This window comes from Scylla paramamosain, chromosome 3, assembly GCF_035594125.1.
Source record: "Scylla paramamosain isolate STU-SP2022 chromosome 3, ASM3559412v1, whole genome shotgun sequence".
NCBI classification, from domain to species: Eukaryota; Metazoa; Arthropoda; class Malacostraca; order Decapoda; family Portunidae; genus Scylla; species Scylla paramamosain.
This window is the reverse complement of record NC_087153.1, coordinates 15,581,508-15,602,500: the sequence shown is the minus strand read 5'-3', so window position 1 is coordinate 15,602,500 and position 20,993 is coordinate 15,581,508. Positions and strand designations below refer to the sequence as shown.

Sequence of the window (20,993 nt, the reverse complement as noted above, 5' to 3'; positions counted from 1 at the left end):
TCCAGCATGTTGACTGAGTGAGTCAGTGAGTGAGTGAGTCATCTCGAAAAGAAATAAAAAAAGATTCCTATTTGTAAGGTTTTGTAGTCCAAGGTTGTGTAGTGGTGTGATCTTTCCTTCTCTTTCTCCTCGGTCTTTCCCAGTCACATGTTTCCTGTTGCTATGTGGAGAAATGGAATGTCTGAATAGTATCACTTCCTCTTTATTCACGATATTGTGCTTGTTTTTGTCTTTGAAGAAAAAAAAAAGAAGCCTCACCTGTTGCATTCTGTTGTCTGGGATATTATTTGTATGACTGGTATCGCTTCCTCTTTATTTGATAGTTGGTATTTATTTTTTGCCTTTGAGAACATAAGACCCACCTATTGCCTCCTGTTGTCTGAGAAATTACGTACATCCCTTCCCTTCTGTCCACCATTTGCATCAGCCTCCTTCCTTCAGCCAAACGTACATGGACTAGCAATTCTATTCGTTCTCTTCGCCACTTGCGTCATCCCCCTCCTTCCATCTCTTCCCTATTACGAGTATTTACCACTTGCATCACCTCCCTACTCCTTCCTCTCTTCCCTTCTGTTCACCAGTTTAATTATCATCATTCCTTTAGTCATCCTTTCATTGTCTTCTCTCACTTTCTACCCATTACCTACTCCCTTCGCTTTCCAAGTCCTGTCCCACCAACATCCGCCTCCACCAATCATTTCCACTGTCACAGGACCGCATTCTTAAACACTTCCGGCCGCACCTCGAGTGACACGGGGTTTTTTTAGGGAGTTTTTATGTTTCCAGTGACAGAATAACGAGATTTCTACATTATTAATAGGAGAAACACTCTTGAGAACCCGGTTAGTGATCTCTGTGGTCTTTGAAAACAGTAGTGGTGAGAGAGCAAAGCTTTTTTGAATACTGGCCATGTATTTTGTGGCCAGGAACGGTGGCAAACAGGTGCATGGAGTGGTACAAGGACAATGGTGGGTTGCTGGGGTCGTGCGCGGCTCGGTCGTCTATCTCCTGCACCTGAGGAAAGACGCACCTCTCGGATGCCATAATCTTGACTCCACCTGTCTCGCCCCACCTGTGTATATCCTCCGGTAAGATACATATGGAAAGTTAAGTCCGTTTTCTTTTTCTTTCGTCTTCGTTTAACTCAATTTCTCTCTCTCTCTCTCTCTCTCTCTCTCTCTCTCTCTGCTTCGTTGTAATATTTGTAACTTACATGATGGACAGGCAAACACAACAATTTCAAAAGTATAAAAGATGAATGTCCCTCTGCCCTCCCTCCTTCACTTGTCTTCACTCCCTCACCTGTCCTCACCCTTCTCACCTACCCTCACTCGCTCTCATACCCTCACACTTTTCTCACCTCCTCTCGTACCCTCACTTCCTCACCGCCTCACCTGTCCTCACTATTCTCACCTGTCCTTAGTCCCTTACCATCCCTCACATTCTTCCTATTTTTCTTTCAATGTCATTTTAAGGACGATATTAATAGGAAGTTGTGACGTCATATTTCCTAAGAAGATATTTTTCCTCCTCTAAGGAGAAAGACAACGTAAACACACACACACACACACACACACACACACACACACACACACACACACACACACACACACACACACACACACCGCTTATATTTCTTTGCGTACAAAATTTTCACATATTCTCATTTAATATCGCTTAGATTAGAGCTCAGCGTCTGCCACCATCACCACCACTAAGTTACAATCACACAGTTCAGATATTAACTTAACAGTTATAATACCTGACGGTGTGTGTGTGTGTGTGTGTGTGTGTGTGTGTGTGTGTGTGTGTGTGTGTGTGTGTGTGTGTGTGTGTGTGTGTGCGTGTGTGTGTGTGTGTGTTTACCTAGTTGTTTTTCTTTAATCTAGGACAGGGATGTCAAACTCAAATCCTTTCGAGGGCCAATTATGCACTTGGTTATGGTCTCGAGGGCCATCAAAGATTTGGTAATTACTTATTGGCAAAACTGAAGATTATAACTTATTTTGCCGGTCGTCTTGGTTTACCAAAAATGCATTATTTGGGTTCATCTGAACTTACACATGTAAAATTGGTACGAGGTTTAAGAGACGTACAGGCCTCCACCTCTTGCTTGTCATGTCTAGCACGTATGAAAACGTTTGGGCGACTCATGCATTCAGATACCAGCATTGACTGGGTCTTCGGCTTCAGACGGATTCGTTATGTTCATTTATTAAAATCTACAATAAAAGAGCGATATTGCTAGCAATTATAGTATGAAATAAATCATTGTCATATGGGTGAAAGATTGAAAGGTAAAAGTTATTATGTCTCGTCTTAACAGTTAAGTTACATTTTCTTAAGTTATAACAATTATAGTAACGAGTTGAAAAATCTCTTGTCACCATCCCGTGGGCCACATTTAGCCCGCGGGCCATGAGTTTGACATTCCTGATCTTGGCAGTCATTTGTTAAGCTTCAAAGAAAAAGAATATTAGAAAAAATATTGATAGGGATGATAGGTAAAAGTAGATAGGTATGTTTCATACAGTCCTATGTGTAGGCAAGATAGCTTCGTACAGCGTCCCTTATTTTCTGATGCTCTTATGTAATGTCTTATTTACTTAAGATACCCTTCAAAGTAAATAATTTTCTTTGACTTCATCCACTTTCTATAATATATTTATAGGGTAACTTGTTTATCTTTCCACTGATAGCCACTGTTTCCCGTAATCACTTACAAATTTTTGGACACTTACTTTTACCGTAGTTTCTTAAACAGCCAAACAAAGAAAGGAAAAGATTACCCTTCCATCATTCCTATACTTCTGCGTCCTTGCAAATTTTTATTTATTTATTTATTTTTTTAATAATTCTGAATGTTTATAAAGATTCACCACACGTTGTCACTAGTATGTAAACATCCACCCTCTCACCTAGTCACGTGTTTAGTTAACAACGATATGCTTGGTGGTCCTTGGAGTTGCCAGGATCAGTCTAGTGGTCTTTAAAGTTGTCAGGGTCAGTTTGGTGATCTTTAAAGTTGCCAGGGTCAGTTTGGTGGTCCTTCGAGTTGCCAGGGTCAGTTGTGTAGTGCTTCTTCTAATTCTTTCTATGATGCTTATTCTTCTTCCTCGTCCTCTGATGGTGGCGCTGCTTCTTCCTCTACTGATGTTCCTTCTTCTTCTTCTTCTTCTTCTTCTTCTGATGATGATGATGACGCTTCTTCTTGTGATATATCGGCAGTTATTTAGGCAACACATTTAATTTTTACCGTAGTTTTGGTATTGTGACTGAGGTTTTCTTGAGTTTCTTTGGGGAGGTTACAAGTCCAAACTGGCGACTTACCTTCGAGTGGCGCCCAGGGAACGTGGTTTGCTTGTCCCACCTCAGATACGCTGCAACACCCACCACCCACCCACCCACCCACCCACACACATTTATCTCTCAAAGTTCAATACTTCTCGGATTCAGCAAATCTTTGGCATCTTATAAATCTTTGGCATCTTATAATCACTTTTCTTCATGAGTTTTCTGATAACCTTTCCCAAGAACCTTGACACCAGTGCCCAGTTTCCGCCAGACGGACGTGATGCCTGAACAAATCCAAACTGCACGACACAGTTGTTTCCTATCTGCTGGCAGGAGGAAGACAACAGTTCTAAGTAGCACTAACATGGACTGAAGACACAACCTAAACAGAAGCTGCCAGGAGTCGACGACACAGACCACCGCTAAACTGAACAGGCAGTCATTACTCAGAACTCCACAGAAGGGAAAAAGCGCCTTGCTGAATATATTCGGCTAATAACATTTTGCAAACGCTGATTTAATCTTAAGCTTTAGAATCTTCATATATAATTTTTCATATACATTTTCTATTGAGATTATTTTAAGAAATTCATAATCTCCGACACGTGTACATATCATATTCGGGAAATGGAGAAATAATTTCAGGCTCTCCAGAATATAAGGCAATAAGTGGCGACACTTCTCAGCAGGTCACACTCAGAAGAGATTGAGTGAGAAGGTGGCAGGTGGAGAAAGGGAATGCAGGCGGCAGCACCTAACAGATGAGGCAATCATAACATGGCTTCTGAATAAATGTTTTCAGCGACAGCCGAGTTCGATGTACTGGAAATAAGGCAACAACACCTGCTCGTGGGCACACAGATGTAAAGGTGACCTGTCAATAGTGACCGGCGGACGAGTGCCGCGAGGAATAAATATGCAATACTTCAGCAGAGGCACGTGTCGACAGCTCCTAGCTCCTCGTAAGATGCGGCAAAGCGTGTCTTCCGTATATCTTTAGATAATTAACACTGTTCAGCTGCGTGTCTCCATAAAACGATGACACGTACTCTCGGCGTCACTTACAGATCTAATCTTATTCATACACCAGAATAAGATTTCCGGTGATAGCGGCTGGAAAGTAATAAAACGATTCTTTCTTGTGAAACAAAAGCATGAGATTTCCGCAGGCTTCCTTCTTTTCCCTGACAAAAGAATGGGAATGATATTACCGCTAAATTTCGTTACGGTCCCAACCGACTTCCTTTCTGTGTCCACACTGAACATGCGATGCCGATTTCTTTTCGACAACAGACACAAGAAGGGTCTCAGCTGACAGACAGACGGCGACAAAAAGATTTACGAACACACACTCAAACAAAAGGTTTCACTGTATCAAAATAGAATAAGAAAACCTGAACCTCGAACAAGTTTGGTGTTAGGTGGATGGTGCGCAGTGTCTCCGAGGACCAGCAGGGTACAAGGGCATAACAGGGTACGCACACGCTGTTTGGGCTTGTGTGTTGTGTTATTTGAACTGTGCTGGCTGCAGAATATAAGATTCGGTCAGATAAATTGATAAGAACTTGAGAGATACTGGCAAAAATATTCATGGGAGGGAGAAACCAAGCGCCACAATGTAGATATTAGTCATAGCTGTCGGTGATATGAGCGCGGGCGAAAATATTTGGCAATGAATGTCATGCTCATGCTGAGAGGCGCTAAGATATACGGGCGTGCGGGCGTTCGGCAGGCAGGAGCGTGTTCGTGAAGAAAGGCGAGGCAGTTTTCCATGTAGCGCAGAGGGAGGGAACTTGACAACGGGCGCAGTTACTTTATATATACACTTGAATTTAACGACGTGTCTCTGATTCCACTTTTACCCATCCTGAAATGATGAAGGTAGAGAACATTTCGTACACACACACACACACACACACACACACACACACACACACACACATAAACCTGCAGGACCGAGCCTTACCTGGAGGTCACTACACACCACCATATGATTTCTTTCGATTTCAATGTAAAACACTTCCACATGCCACTCTGATCCCCTACCCCCTAACTCTATCACCTCCCAATAACATAATACTATCAATATGTATATTTTCAGGCTCACAGATGCAACTCAAATAATTCACTATAATTTTTGTTATTATTATGATTTTATCATTATTATTATTATTATTATTATTATTATTATTATTATTATTATTATTATTATTATTATTACTATTATCATTATTATTATTATCATTATTATTATCATTATTATCATTATTATTATAATAAACAAGAGAGAGAGAGAGAGAGAGAGAGAGAGAGAGTGTCTGGTATTAATTTACACGTCTAGTTTCTCTGTGTGCGCCGCTGCACATCCCTGGGGGCTGTTTAGCTTGAGGAATAATGTTATTAATGTGGAAGAGAGGGAATCAAACAGCCAGACGGTACAGATGCGTCGGTCGTCAGCTGTTCTCGTTACTCAGCTGTTCAATGGAGGTGTCCTGCTGTCTTCTTGTTGATGTGTCTCATTACCTCCACTAACTTATAACAAGGACTGAAGAAACTATTCCCTAGGTAAAGCTAATAGAAGTACGTGAAAAATTCTAAGCAGCTTCACCGTAAGATTATGAGGATGTAATGAAAGTGAAGTATTGTTTATCACAGGGGCAATGCGTATCTGGAATGAAAGTTGACAGTTTTGTGGCAACATATGGCGAAGCGGAAAAGTGAAATAATTTCCATCATTACGTACAACTGTTGTTGATTCCAGGAGAATAATTGCCTGAATCGTTAGTATGATACAATTGTTGTTTTAAGGATCTCCTCTCACTGTTTGGCTGGCATTCTGATCGCGGCAGCTGGTGGTTTTAGCGAGGTTTCTTCCCCAACTCGTATATACGAACTGCTTGCCTCGTTTACTTTTCCACCGCAGGAGTATTTGATCTCTCACGCAAGCTCTCCCTCACTCTTCCCTTGTTGTCTTCACGTCACTGCTCAAACAAAAAAGCTACAAACGAGAAACAACTTCAATTTCGCCGCGGCAAACTCACCCTCTCCTCCTCGCGTGATTGGTGGAGGCGCGGCACGGCCACTCCCGCCTCTCCGTCTTGCCTCGCTACGGACCAATCTTGAGCAGACCAGCAGACCACGGCCACGTTAACACCTGGGGAAACAAACAGCCGGTATGAGAGCACTAGCCTGGCAAACACTTCCTTTTGAGAGTCCAGATCAGCTGTCTGCTGCAAAGTGCCGTGGGAGAGCGAGGCGGTAGCTGGAGGGTCCCACTTAAGGGTTGATATCCCCCTCACCACCACCGGGCCGGGCGTGAAGCGAGGGCATCTATGTAGCGGCGTCTGCAGAGGGTGGTTGTAAGAGGGAGAGAGTGAGTGGCAGCGCCGGAGATGGTTTGGGAAAGGAGGTTGTATTATTCATGGAAGCTACAACGAGGAAACTACTGCCATCTCTCTTCTTCGCCAGTAGTACTAAGGAAGATGGAATGAGGTGGTGGAAGGACAGGGGCTGGCAGGCGTGAGACAGGTGTCGGCGGGCAGCAGTAGGTGACTGGCTGGCACTGGTGGAGGAGGGAGCAGGAAGCGGTGGCCTGGCTGTAGTGAGTCAGAAGCCTGCCTGTCTGACCGTGCTGCCTGCCGTCTCGCACTGCTACGAAGTTACTTATTAATCTCAAATTTCGTCTGCAGTTGCTTGTGTTTATGAATTACGAGTGTGTGGCGCAAGTAAGTGCCGAATAAAATGCAACTTTACACGTAGGCTTTGTTTTGGGTTATCTTTATATACTTACCCTGTACTCTGAAACGCTTCGTGGTCTCACAACGACTATTTTCGAAGGCCACTGTGATTTCTTGGGTTCTCATGGGTATTTTCCTCCTTCGTGAAGAAGAATCCTCGTTAACCTTCCCCTATTATCACGGAAACATCCTTGGAGACAAAAATAACTTCCACTACAGCCAGTTAAAAAGTTGCGGAGATGTAGCGCCGCAACGTTTAAGAATACGAAGCTTAATCTTAGTACCACCTAAAATGTGTCGTATAGTACGTATGTGACAGTCTAGGCAATGATGGGCCATCAACACTCACGAGGAAGCTTTCGATAAGGAAATTAGGTAGACCAATAAAATTATTAGTGTGAAAAATCTGTTACGTCTTGAAAGAGCAAGAACCTCGATAAACAAAGACACACATGAATAAGCACATGTCATTCTGCATAAACAAAGAAACGTGACCAGGTGTAGAAGAGCAAGAGCCGTATAGACCAGAAGTTCCTGATTGCAGGTGTCTGATCTAATAAGGTACTGTATGTGAGGGAGCGATGATATGAAGGGAAGGAGAATCATTATCACGAAAGGAAGCCGCCTTAGAATTCAAATCCTTATACAGAAACTGCCCACTCCCGCAAAAAAAAAAAAAAGTACGAATGAAGCCTCAAGGTCACAGAAGTTTACTTTATACATGTTGTGTTGTTGCAAGTTTACTTCGTAAGATTGCCACACTGGACTGGCAACATGGAGACTAAACAAACTGAATGCACCAGTAGAGGGAAAGTGTTTATGGTCTAGATACGAACATTCTCTTACTTCACTTCACTTCCATCAACACGCTCATCATCATTAAGCGTTTATCTTATTTCATTATTGCATTTTTTTTTATATTTTTTTTTAACCCTTGGCCAGGTGTAATATTGTAGCGTTGCCACATCCTTAACCCTTTCACTGCTATTAGACACATAGTTTCTTAATCACAAACCATTCAGAAACATTAATTTTTGTTCTACATGTACCTTTAAACACTGTACTCGCTAGAAATTAGAAAGTTTACTCTTTTAATAACATTTTTTTCTTTCTTGTAAGTACTTTTAAATAATTTGTGCAGCGTTTTTGATGTGAATTGTTGAATATCCCAGTGAAAAGGTTAAACATTCTCTCACCAACACCCTAACTGTGCTCTGCTTACTAGGCGGTGATGCCAACACCTTCGGCGTGACTCAAGAACGTCTTATACACACTATTATCATGACCAGCCACCCTCCCTTCTTGTGCCAATCGCTGTACTGTCATTTATTTAATTTTTTCCTATCTCGACGGTGGTATTCGTAGCCTTTATTACTTTAATATTATTGTTGTTGTTATTGTTGTTGTTGTTTTTATTGTTGTTGTTCTGGCTGTATTTTTTTCGATCACTATACATTCTTTTCTCATTCGTCCATTGTTATTGATACCTCACTTATTTATATATGAACCTTTTAAAAGTAGGGTATTAAGACACTTCCTGAAACTATATTGGCAAAATCTTTATTCTCTCATTTTATTTACTTTTTACTTTCTTATTTCTTTTTCCCGAGAGGCATGGAGAACGGATTTTCTTCCATTTTTGTGTCTTTGGTCAATCTCCCTGATACGTGAAGAGACTGATAAGCCAGTATATAAAACTGTATGACGCAGGTGAGGTTTGGCAAGGAAAAGTAAAGCCTTGCTCAATGTACAATAGAGAACAGGGGAAGAATGCAATAATTTCAAGTAAACACATGAACTGAAGAAAGGCCGACGTGGAAGCTCCGGGTGATGTGAGAATAGGCACCGTGCACGACGCGAGGGAATGAGATGAGACGATCGACAGTATTCTAAAAACACTTCTGCACCGCACCTCCACTACTTCAAAAGCCTCTAGTTGAAGTTGCAAGACTTTTACCGGTGTTTTCATGGTTCTAGTGACAGATTAACAATATCCCTTTATTATTAACAGGAGAAACACCCTTGAAAAAACAGGCTATTAATTTTTGTGGTCTCTGAAAATATTCGAAGTGAGAGGAGAGAGCAAAGCGTTCTTGAATACTGGCCGACCAACGAGGCAGAAATAACGAGGTGATTGACGAGCGCCGGATTGAAGGACCAGATGAGATGAAGACCTAACCCTGGGAGGGTCTGTTTCTCAACTCGACAGGCAAATGAAGGGTTCCAGAACTTGAGAACTATTGAAGAGATGGTATGGATAGGAAAAAGGTGAAGGCTGTGTGTGTGTGTGTGTGTGTGTGTGTGTGTGTGTGTGTGTGGGCAGAGGTAATGGTATTTGGGGAAACTTTCCCTCTCCGATTAATTGCTGAAGTCTGTATTTTTCACTCTTATCAAGGCAATGAGTTAGGTTAGGTAGTAAATCTTCTTCTTCTTCTTCTTCTTCTTATTATTATTATTATTATTATTATTATTATCATTACTGCTATGCAAGTAGGTGGGTGTTCTGTAAGTGTCTGTTCTCTCCGTCGTCTGCTATGTGTCTGTGTGTGTGTGTGTGTGTGTGTGTGTGTGTGTGTGTGTGTGTGTGTGTGTGTGTGTGTGTATGTGTGTGTGTCAGCTATTCCCCTTGTGGCGATGTGATCCTGATATATAGATGGATGCGTAGATTGTTGTTATTGTTGTTGTTGTTGTTGTTGTTGTTGTTCGTTGCGCTCGCCAAAAGTCAACTGAGGGCAGCAAAGTGACCGACTTCTTTAGATCTTCCTCGAGACAATTTTTCATCATTAACGTCACTACGCTCCAAAACTTGACTGAAGAAACAAAGTTAAGTTTAATCAACTGCCAGAAAAAAAAAAAAGTAAAACAGAGACAGACACACAAGCCAGACAGACAGACAGACAAACCGATAGACACACACACGCACACACACACGCAGCCAGGCATACCCTCCCTCCCACACACACACACACACACACACACACACACACACACACACACACACACACACACACACACACACACACACACACACACACATCCACGAACTCAAAGCCATTATGAATTCAACATAACCAGTAAAACGTTCATCAGTGTAAAAATATAAATTAATTAGCGACTAAAATAATTGATATGGTCGTCAATGCACCGTTAGAATGCCGCAAATCATCACCATCACCATCACCATCATCATCATCATCAGTACTGGCATTTGCACAAGTAATACGACTGTCACTCTTATTATTATTGTCATCATTATTACTGCATTTTCTTCCCCAGACAGCGGATAAAGGCCATAGTGCACAGTAGCTGCCGGTGTCTTCTCTATTCCCCGTACACTGGGCAGCGAGTTGACTGGCCGGGTCACCTCGAGTCCCCCGGAGAGGTTCAAGAGGCTGCGTTTTACTGTCGGTGGGCGATAAGGCGATCAGGAGGAGTAATGGACCAATAAATGCTATAATGGAGGGAAGAGAGAGAGAGAGAGAGAGAGAGAGAGAGAGAGAGAGAGAGAGAGAGAGAGAGAGAGAGAGAGAGAGAGAGACAGAGAGACAGAGAGAGATTCGTACATAATAAAACAGACTCATCCTTGCATTCACTAACTCACTCACTTTCTAATCGACACGCAAAACCTCGTAAACACACACACACACACACACACACACACACACACACACACACACACACACACACACACACACACACACACACACACACACACACACACACACCATTTCCCATTAGTTACTTGACTTACCTATCTCCTAATACTTCACTTAAATCCTATGTACATTTTTTTATTTGTTCTCATACACCGTCTACTTTCATTACTCATTTCCAGTCACGGTCCTCCGGGTAACCCAAGAAACGTGCCCTTCAGTGTGTGCATCTAGTATTCTGCTGGTACACTTCATCTTTTCCTTCCCTCTCTACAAATATCTTAATTTCTCATTACCATACAAAGGGTCAGTGATGCTTCACTTCCTGTGTGCCATTGGGGTTGTTGGTAAAGATCAAGATCGATGCTTTCCACTCCCCGTGTCTTCCCTGTTGTTGTCCCTACATTGTTCATTAATTTGCTTCCTTATAGAGCTTCATGTTTCCGTGTCTTCCCCGCTCATGTCCTTACCAGCACTGCCGTTCGTTAGTCTTTTTTTTTTTTTTCTTTTTTGTCCCCTTATTGGTTTGCCATATACCAGAGAGCTTCCTTTATCAGCAGTTCAATTTCCTGGTCTGTCCATGTTCGGTAAGATGAGCAAGCTTCTGCACAACACGACAACAACGCCTCTTCCTCCTCCTCCTCCTCATCGTTTTTTTTTCATGTTTTCCCCATTAATTTTCCTCTTGTTCCCCTTGTTCCTGTTCTTCTTCCTGCTCTTCTTGTTTCTGTTCTTGTTCCTACTCTTCTTGTTCTTTTTTTCTTTCTTTTTTTTATTATTTTGTTCTTGGCTTATGACACTGGTAGGTAGTTCTGCAATTTACTACTTTTTTGGGGCTTAGATGATCGTCTTTTTTTTTTCACTCTATTCCTTTGTACATTCACTAATCCTCTGCAAAGATATCCGTTATTTATTTATTTATTTATTTACTTATTTTTCGATTCGACACTTCCTATTCAGTTTATAAAGCATCGGTCTTCCTCCACACTTTAGTCTTTTGTCTTTATGTGTTGCGTTCAATGTCTTCGTGTAAGTAACTATCTGGTCTTGTCTTCTTAAAAAAAAAGACAAAAAACAAAAACAAAAACAAAACAAAACAAAACACAAAACAATCTTCATTTATTTTTCCTGTTTAACTTCTCGACTTTCACTCCATTTACGTCGATGAACCTTCTCTGTGTGTGTGTGTGTGTGTGTGTGTGTGTGTGTGTGTGTGTGTGTGTGTGTGTGTGTGTGTGTGTGTGTGTGTGTGTGCGTAACTTGATTTCCAGACTACATTTTTCAGTTCTCAAGTAATAACGAGAACATAAAACACCTCCAAGAAGAAGTTCAGAGACTCCCCAGGTTTGCTCTTGAGTTACCTACCACTTTGTCACGGGGCGGGGCGGGTCGGGGCAGGGCGGGTCGGGATGGGCCAGGGGCGGGGTCGAAACTGTTAGGGGAAGCTCAGTGAACAAGACGAACTGTTGTGGGTGAGGGGGCAGGGTGGCTGGCAGGGTGGCTAGCTGGGTGACAGACAGCTCCATGGATTTATTAGGGACGTGAGACAGATGAGTGCATGAATGTGTGAATGCGTAGTATTTATTATATTTCAGGAGACTGTTAGGCCTATAAGAGTAAACCTAAGATGGGTGGACGAATAATTTTGGTAATTAAATAAACCGGGTTAAAAGACTTGCATTTATTAAGGACGAGAGACAGACGAGTGTATGAATGTGTTGTGATATTATATATTTCAAGTCACTGTTAGGTCTACAAGAGTGAACCTAAGATGAGTGCGCAAGTAATTTTGATAATTAGATAAACAGGATTAAAATACTTGCATTTATTAAGGACAAGAGATAAGTGTATAAATATATGACTACGTAGTGTGTCTGGTGTTCTAAGACACTGTTAGGCTTTCAAGAGTGAACCCGAGACAGTGCGCGAATAGTTTTCTTAATCAACGACATGAATATGGGCTGTACTCTTATGCCACCGCTGTTGCTACCGATGTCTATGAAGGAAAAGCTTACCGACACAATATCCTGCTATGAAATTAAGAAGGGCGCAATCATGGCTGTATTTTAGGATCTCAACACAAGGATCCGCATAACTGAGATGAACCTTGGAAGATAAAGGGGACATATAAACGCAAATATATAAATGTGAAATCTCTCTCTCTCTCTCTCTCTCTCTCTCTCTCTCTCTCTCTCTCTCTCTCTCTCTCTCTCTCTCTCTAAAATCCATCCCGTGACGGACTAACAGCAAGTTTCCTACAGGCGTGCTGTACCATGAAGCGCTGACTCATTTCAGTCAAAACGTAATTATAGGTAACGTTTTACTTACCGATGCTTGGCAGTTGAGCATTTAAACAAGTATCATTTTAGTCTGTCAGGGGGATCAAGAGAAAACAGTCACGCTGCCATTCATCAGCACAGTACACTGGCTAGTCGTGGATGACGGTGACGGAAGGTTAAAAATACTGGCTGGAAGTGTGATGCAACAACCGGTGGCTATTGCGTAATGTTATCTAAGGGTGTCCTGGATCTTTTGACATGCGGCGTTAGTCAGTCCCTCTCTCTCTCATAAAATTGTGTGTGTGTGTGTGTGTGTGTGTGTGTGTGTGTGTGTGTGTGTGGTTCCAGCCTCCAGCAACTTCAACAGCCGCCAGACTTTGAAAGGAACATGAAAAATGCTCACCTCAACAGGCCGCTTCTCGAAGCTCCTGGCAAGGTCGCTCTACTCACCAGCCTCAAGCTTCTCACTCACTTGTTGGCTTGGCTTGAATTCCTCTCTTTTATTCTACTCTCGAGCTGAGGTGGACTGTACTGATTAAAGGAAGTAAAATAGCTTGTGCTTATTCTGGATTATACTTTTATTTTTTTCATAAGGTTTCCGTGCCAGTGTGAGAAAAGCGTGTTGATTCCTTTTGTTCCTATGATTGCTATTGGTTGAGGAATACTTTCTGTTACAATCCTCTTCATCACGCAAAACAATAAAATGCCTTAATTGATGTGTGCTCTTTTAACACTATTTGATGTGGCTTCCTCTGGGGCTTAATTTCCGCTCACTAAAAAATCGTACTTAGAAAAAAGATCACATTACAGTTACTGCTTCAGCACAAAGGAAAGTTGGCGTCTATGGAGTAAGAAACTAACGAGAAGCTGCCTTAAAACAAGGGGAAACAAAGAGCGCCAGTGTTTTACAGAGGAAAAATCATATTACAGCTATTACTTCAGTATTAAGAAACGTTGCTCTGTAAGGGGAAAAACTCTCTCCCTCTTCTCTATTGCTCCCTAATCAAAGCGAGGGGAAAAGTTGACGAGAAGCTGCCATAAAACAAACAGTACAAAGAGCGCCCAAGTTTTCAGCGAGGCCAGGCGCACGTGCCGTGACCCGCAGCTCTCACCGCCAGCCTTCACGCACACCGCGCTTCTCTTGTTTGCTCGTCCCGGAAGTTACAAGTCCACTCATTCTCCTTCTGTCATAAAGTTCACCCAAACTACGCTCCTTCACCTGACTCTACAGAACAATGACGCGACTCTTGAACCTACGTAGCAACAGCCGAGGAGGAAGACAGCTGACAATAGTGGAGACAGGTGACAACAGGCTTGGCGATTCATTCACACTCCGCTCCGCCACTCACGCTCCGCACTCCTGTTCACCGGAAAGGAACAATGTATACCAACTCTTTCTTCCTCATGATCACAACTGCATTTTCAATTTCGTATTCTGATTTTTCAATGACAGTTATTACATTAATTTGAGGGTAAAGGAAAGTTCCATTCATTCGTTCATCACACGCAAGCTTTACGGCGCTATTGTGATGAAAATATGTCATAATTTGTGGCCCGAGATTTGAATACAAGAGAGCAAGGCAGCCGCGTGTTGGTAGATTTACGACCTCCACAAGAAAACATAAAACACCGGGGTCTGTTCTCTCTGATTACAGTTTTGAGGCGAGCGTTGCACCGCGGCGGCAGCAACACCTTTGCCCCGTGACCTTCCATACGTAGAGGTGTCGGTTCTTGCTTCACCTTTGCGTCACCCACACCTATCGCGCCTCGCCACCAGGAAAGTGCAAACACCCACGTAAACAGTAAATCATCTTCTTGTCTCAGCTAAGGTGGTATTAAAAAAGAAAAAAAAACAGGGAAAAGAAAAAAAAAAGAAGGAAAAAAGAAGGAAAAAGAAGAGAAAAGGAACCCGCAGGACGGCCCGCTAGAGGTTGCGTGTTGAGGCAACTTTTCGCGCTACAGAAACAAAAACAAATGATTGAACGTCTGCTGGGCGGCGACTGTGCATCTTGACTTTACCGAGGAAACGAATGCCTGTGTGTGTGTGTGTGTGTGTGTGTGTGTGTGTGTGTGTGTGTGTGTGTGTGTGTGTGTATTTAGCTCACGAGGGACTAAAAATACGTCATATATTTCTAGGTGTGTGTATGTGTGTGTTGGGGGGAGGGGTGAGGACGAGTTGTGTGATACGTTAGGTGCAAACACACACACACACACACACACACACACATACACACAGTACTCATGTAGTACAAGTATGATTGCCGTGACAGGAGATCACTAGTGTTCAACAGATGACGAAGCAGTTTTGAAGATTATAGAGTACGTCTTTTCCTTTTCATGGTCAAGGCACGACTGAAGCTCCGTTTTAAGGATGTCATGTCGAAATGTCAAGCCTGAAGACGGGGAATGTTGCAAGTGGAATACTACAGCCTTCCTTTACTACATTTTGTAACTATTTTAACATTTTTTTTTATTCACCCTCTGATAATGTCCGGAAGGAATCTTACAAAAGTAGTTGACAATGGTGGACTTTCATAATAATTCTTACTCTAAGTTGCGAAGTCATTCATTCTTTTTCACACCAGTGTATTGACACCTCGCCGTGCGCTGCCAGTCTGAATGTTGCACCTACTGCATAACACTTTTACATCATCACAAAGAAATTGAACAGCCGTGAGGTGAACTTTGATAGTTAAGAGAAATTCAATTATGACAAGGAAAAATGAAGCTCTAATGGTTTTCATAGTTAAAAATCAACACAGACACAGATACACACACACACACACACACACACACACACACACACACACACACAGACAAACAACGTATAATTTCAAAGTAAAGTTTGGATGGTGTGCCCCCGCCAGTAGACCGCTGGGGCCGCCACAACAAGCCGGCGCTCTGACAACACACTAATGTACTCAGGCATTAGCCGGCGGCATCTAAAGTGGCGCCTAAGAGGCTTTTCCAAGCATACTCCCCCAGGATGTATTTGCCGCATAATAAATGAACGGAGCGTGAAAGACGAGGTTATTACATTACAGCCTCGAGACGTGCATTATGTTGCACTGCCACTATTTCTCCTTCCTGCGACGCGGTGCTGAGTTATGGAGGCGCGGGCGTCGCTGATTTAATGTTTGTCCATAAAATATGAATCTCGGAAACAGGAGACCAGGAACTGTGCTTTGTGAATACCTTCCATTTCTATTAACAAACGGTTTCTCTCTTATCATGTTAATTACGAAAAAAGGATAATTCAAAATTCTTTACTGGGTTTCCATGCGGGTTACGGCGCCTGTGCCACACTCCGCGGTGATCACTGCCCGCCGGCCCGGCAGTGATGGTGCTAATGGCGGAACCGACCGCATCAGATCGCCGAGCTTGCAACTTCCAAATGGACTGACCTGAACCATTTAGCCAGCCCATTAATCACCCAGGGCAGGTAACCAGCCAGCCTCGGCGTGCGTGGGAAGCGTCCGCAACGTATCTCAGTAACGAAGTGTGCAGTACCACGAAGGGTTGAGGCGGCAGTGTGCAGGCAGAGTCTTTTGAAAGCTGCTTAACATGCTGTATAACCAATATTTTCCTCGGGTAGAGGAGCGCAGCTTCTCCCGCAGGCTGGTGTGCTAACGCGCTGGAAACCTTCACACGCTGGAGAAGACTTGCATAATTTTCGTGTTGGCCTGAATGGATTGTGACCAGGCTGGTGCCGCCCCGTTAAAGAGAGCAGTGAGAAGAGACAACACCCTGCAGGCTGATCCTCTCGTGACATCGTGAGGTTCAGAATAGTTAGATAACTCACAATATTAAGCTAAATACCCTTACAAGGTCTCAGATAATTCCCATAATGAAAGGACAGATGGTAATTTTCAAGTAATCTCTCCTTCCCGCAGTGTGATTAAGTGGTCAGGAGTTGTGGCGTGGCGTGGCGCGCGGCGAGTGGGCGTGAGCGCGGTAACTCATCTACGGCTATCAGTCTCACGGTCAAACTTTACGAGCGTGTAAACCTCCCCTCCTTTGTCTTTTGCTGTCTATTTATTTCTTGCTGTTTCTATCTCTCGGCGCGTAGCCATTCATCACCCGCCTGTAGAAGATAAGTGACACGGCAGACTACCTTTATCTTCCTAATTTGTTCCTCCCTTTCTCCACCTTCTACTGCTGCTTTCATCCAGCATTTTACTGCCAAAGTTCACGAGGCACTAAATCCTCTCAGGGCGTGGACATTCCTTCCCCCTCGCAGCGTCAGCCACTAAAGGGCCATCACTACAAACTTAACAATCTACACGGCATTTGTAACTGGTTGTACTTTTTTCCTCCTCTTCAGTCTTTCCTCCCTTTCTCTCCGCCTCTCTCTTACTTTGCCCGGAAGACAGAGGAGCACGGTAGAGGAGTGGGGTGCAGCCGTGTAGGGGGGAAGAAAGTGAGCTAGCTACCCACGGGAAAATACCGCTCGGTGTTTAAAGTAGGGAAGAAATTTATCCAAGGTACGTAACCTGTTAGTGGCAAGGACGAAAGGTAATGGCTCGCGAAGTAAAAAAGTATTGTTTTCGTTGACGCTGGCGGGAGGGTGTTTATTTTTTCGCGGGGGACTAATTGGTTTAGCGGATTGCGAAAAAGTGTTGTTATAATTGAAGGAATAAAGTCCAATTATGGGGAAGGGAAAACAAGATCGCGCGGAGTGAGTGCAGAAAAATAAATAAATGTCTGAGAGAAAGTGTGCAGGTTGAGCAGAATTGTAAAATGTAGTCTCTTGGTAATTAAGGTTTGAAGTGAATTTCCAAGAGGGGAGAAAGATGAACAGCGATCGAGTTAACGCGCAAATCTGAGGCGGAGAGTTAGCGAGTTTATGAGAAATCAGTGAAGAGGTGGAAGATGAAGCGAAGTGAAGAAAGGAAGGATGCTCAACACACACACACACACACACACACACACACACACACACACACACACACACACACACACACACACACACACACACACACAACATTGATTTTTGCCCGGGGAAAAGAAAATATGTACCTGTAAGAAAAAGAAGAAGAAGAAGAAGGAGCAGCAGCAGCAGAAGAAGAAGGAGAAGAAGCAGAAGCAGAAGCAGAAGAAGCAGAAGAAGCAGAAGCAGAAGCAGAAGCAGCAGCAGCAGCAGCAGCAGAAGAAGAAGAAGAAGAAGAAGAAGAAGAAGAAGAAGAAGAAGAAGAAGAAGAAGGAGAAGAAGGAGAAGAAGAAGAAGAAGAAGAAGAAGAAGAAGAAGAAGGAGAAGAAGAAGAAGAAGAAGAAGGAGGAAGAAGAAGAAGAAGAAGAAGGAGGAGGATGAAGAAGAAGAAGAAGGAGGAAGAAGAAGAAGAAGAAGAAGGAAGAAGAAGAAGAAGGAGAAGAAGAAGAAGAAGAAGAAGAAGAAGAAGAAGAAGAAGAAGAAGAAGAAGAAGAAGAGGAGAAGAAGAAGAAGAAGAAGAAGAAGAAGAAGAAGAAGAAGAAGAAGAAGAAGAAGAAGAAGAAGAAGAAGAAGAAGAAGAAGAAGAAGAAGAAGAAGAAGAAGAAGAAGAAGAAGAAGAAGAAGAAGAAGAAGAAGAAGAAGAAGAAGAAGAAGAAGAAGAAGAAGAAGAAGAAGAAGAAGAAGAAGAAGAAGAAGAAGAAGAAGAAGAAGAAGAAGAAGAAGAAGAAGAAGAAGAAGAAGAAGAAGAAGAAGAAGAAGAAGAAGAAGAAGAAGAAGAAGAAGAAGAAGAAGAAGAAGAAGAAGAAGAAGAAGAAGAAGAAGAAGAAGAAGAAGAAGAAGAAGAAGAAGAAGAAGAAGAAGAAGAAGAAGAAGAAGAAGAAGAAGAAGAAGAAGAAGAAGAAGAAGAAGAAGAAGAAGAAGAAGAAGAAGAAGAAGAAGAAGAAGAAGAAGAAGAAGAAGAAGAAGAAGAAGAAGAAGAAGAAGAAGAAGAAGAAGAAGAAGAAGAAGAAGAAGAAGAAGAAGAAGAAGAAGAAGAAGAAGAAGAAGAAGAAGAAGAAGAAGAAGAAGAAGAAGAAGAAGAAGAAGAAGAAGAAGAAGAAGAAGAAGAAGAAGAAGAAGAAGAAGAAGAAGAAGAAGAAGAAGAAGAAGAAGAAGAAGAAGAAGAAGAAGAAGAAGAAGAAGAAGAAGAAGAAGAAGAAGAAGAAGGCTTAAAAACAGTTGATTAATTTCCGTTGATCATTACTCATATTACAAAAACGTAATGCCAAAACACACACACACACACACACACACACACACACACACACACACACACACACACACACACACACACACACACACACACACACAACACTGAAGTACCTTTAGTAACGCTTTCTCGTTAACTTAAGATACAGGAACACAGGAAAACTAGACACCACAGGTACTTTTTTGTCACAGGTAAGGCCAGCAAGGTTAAATCGTTACATTAAGTTAAGTTAGCGCAGATTAGAAAAGTATATAAATACATCAGGTTAATATAACATTCACTCTTAAATTACCACATTAAGTTGTATTAAATTATCAAACGCAGATGAAACAAATATCAGATTGTTATATTTCATCTTTACTTTTAAATTAACAAGGAAACAGATAGACCGATAGACAGAGAGACAGACAGATAAATAGATAGATTGATAGATAGTTTACTGATCATACTAACCAATGCACGAGGCCAAAGGAAAAGACTTCAGCACGTTCTGTTTTGTCGTCCAACACATGATTTCCCGGCGGGTTACTTTTTAAATCACGCACTCACACAATCTCCCGCACCTCGCCTCGTTTTCTTCATGGCAGTGGTGATTTCAAAGGCAGTGACTGTGGTACTTCAGCTCTTGGGAAGGTGAAGTTACTGATATTTCTTTTTGTGCAGGAATCCCTCGAGGTAAGAGAGAGAGAGAGAGAGAGAGAGAGAGAGAGAGAGAGAGAGAGAGAGAGAGAGAGAGAGAGAGAGAGAGAGAGAGAGAGAGAGAGAGAGAGAGAGAGAGAGAGAGAGAGAGAGAGAGAGAGAGAGAGCACCACATTCACCTGCCACATACACATAACATTTCAGTTTCTCATCTTTAACAACTTCATTACCTTATAAACATATACTAGTAGTGGTAACAAATGGTCATTCTTCGTCATCTTATTGTTGTTGTTGTTGTTCTATTTTTGGGATTTTATCTATGTCCTTCCTCACTCCGTCCCTTCATCCACCACTCGCTGCCCACCCAAGCCTCCAGAACCAACCATTGCGACGGTCACAGTAAGGTTTATTGTAAGTACGTACTCATTACACTACCAATGATATTTCTTCCTTCCTCCCTTCGACTTGAATATAAATTATCCACTCACTCAATCATTGGTCTCTATTTTCATTAACTGACATCATCTAAAATACGAGGAAGCGGTAATGAACTGTTCTCCTCGCTCTCCTTCCTTTCTCTCATCGATTATGAATATTTTACATTTTAATGAAGTAAGTAGAGGAGGAGGAGGAGGAGGAGGAGGAGGAGGAGGAGGAGGAGGAGGAGGAGGAGGAGGAGGAAGGAAGGAAGGAAGGAAGGAAGGAAGGAAGGAAGGAAGAAGAAGAAGAAGAAGAAGTAAAAGGAATAAGAATAAAATAAGAATAAGAATAAGAAGAAAAGCAACCCGAGTAGTAGTATTAGTAGTTATAGTAGTAGTAGTAGTAGTAGTAGTAGTAATAGTAGTAGTAGTAGTAATAGTAGCAACAGCAGCAGCAACAGTAGTAGTAGGAGGAAGAGAAGGTAGAGACAGTTGAGGTGTGTGTGTGTGTGTGTGTGTGTGTGTGTGTGTTACTGTACTGCTGGTCAAGGGCGCGAGGTGGCCACTCACACCTCACGCAGCGCTGAATGGAAAGGCAGATGGCGGGGGCAGAGGGTGAGGGCGTGACGTCACTTGTGTGGCCGCTGGGTGCGCCTTGGGGTGGACGTCCTCTCTTTATTTGGAGCAACCAGGGCCGCCTCCTCCTCCTCCTTCAGTTAGGCAAGAGTGAAGGTGACGACAGGGAAGAAGAAAAAGAAGAAGGAGAAGAAAAAAAAAAGCATAGCGGGTCATG

At 42.6% G+C, this 20,993-nt stretch overlaps 1 protein-coding gene and 1 long non-coding RNA gene across 3 annotated transcripts in view; both read right to left on the bottom strand.

The window, feature by feature from the left end:
- The window catches only part of LOC135091259 (uncharacterized), a 185,719-nt gene that overhangs the window by 15,878 nt on the left and 148,848 nt on the right, over window positions 1–20,993 (bottom strand). For both annotated transcript variants that reach the window (XR_010262452.1, XR_010262455.1), the window contains exon 5: window positions 6,336–6,448. This is a non-coding gene — a long non-coding RNA (uncharacterized LOC135091259). The remainder of the gene's footprint in view (window positions 1–6,335; window positions 6,449–20,993) is intronic.
- On the bottom strand, window positions 16,230–19,055 carry LOC135116530 (uncharacterized protein DDB_G0271670-like; the record flags this gene model as incomplete). Its single annotated transcript, XM_064034063.1, has 3 exons — window positions 16,230–16,367; window positions 17,934–18,166; window positions 18,416–19,055. Coding segments are annotated over 3 exons (1,011 nt in total), but the record flags the coding sequence as incomplete, so codon positions are not given.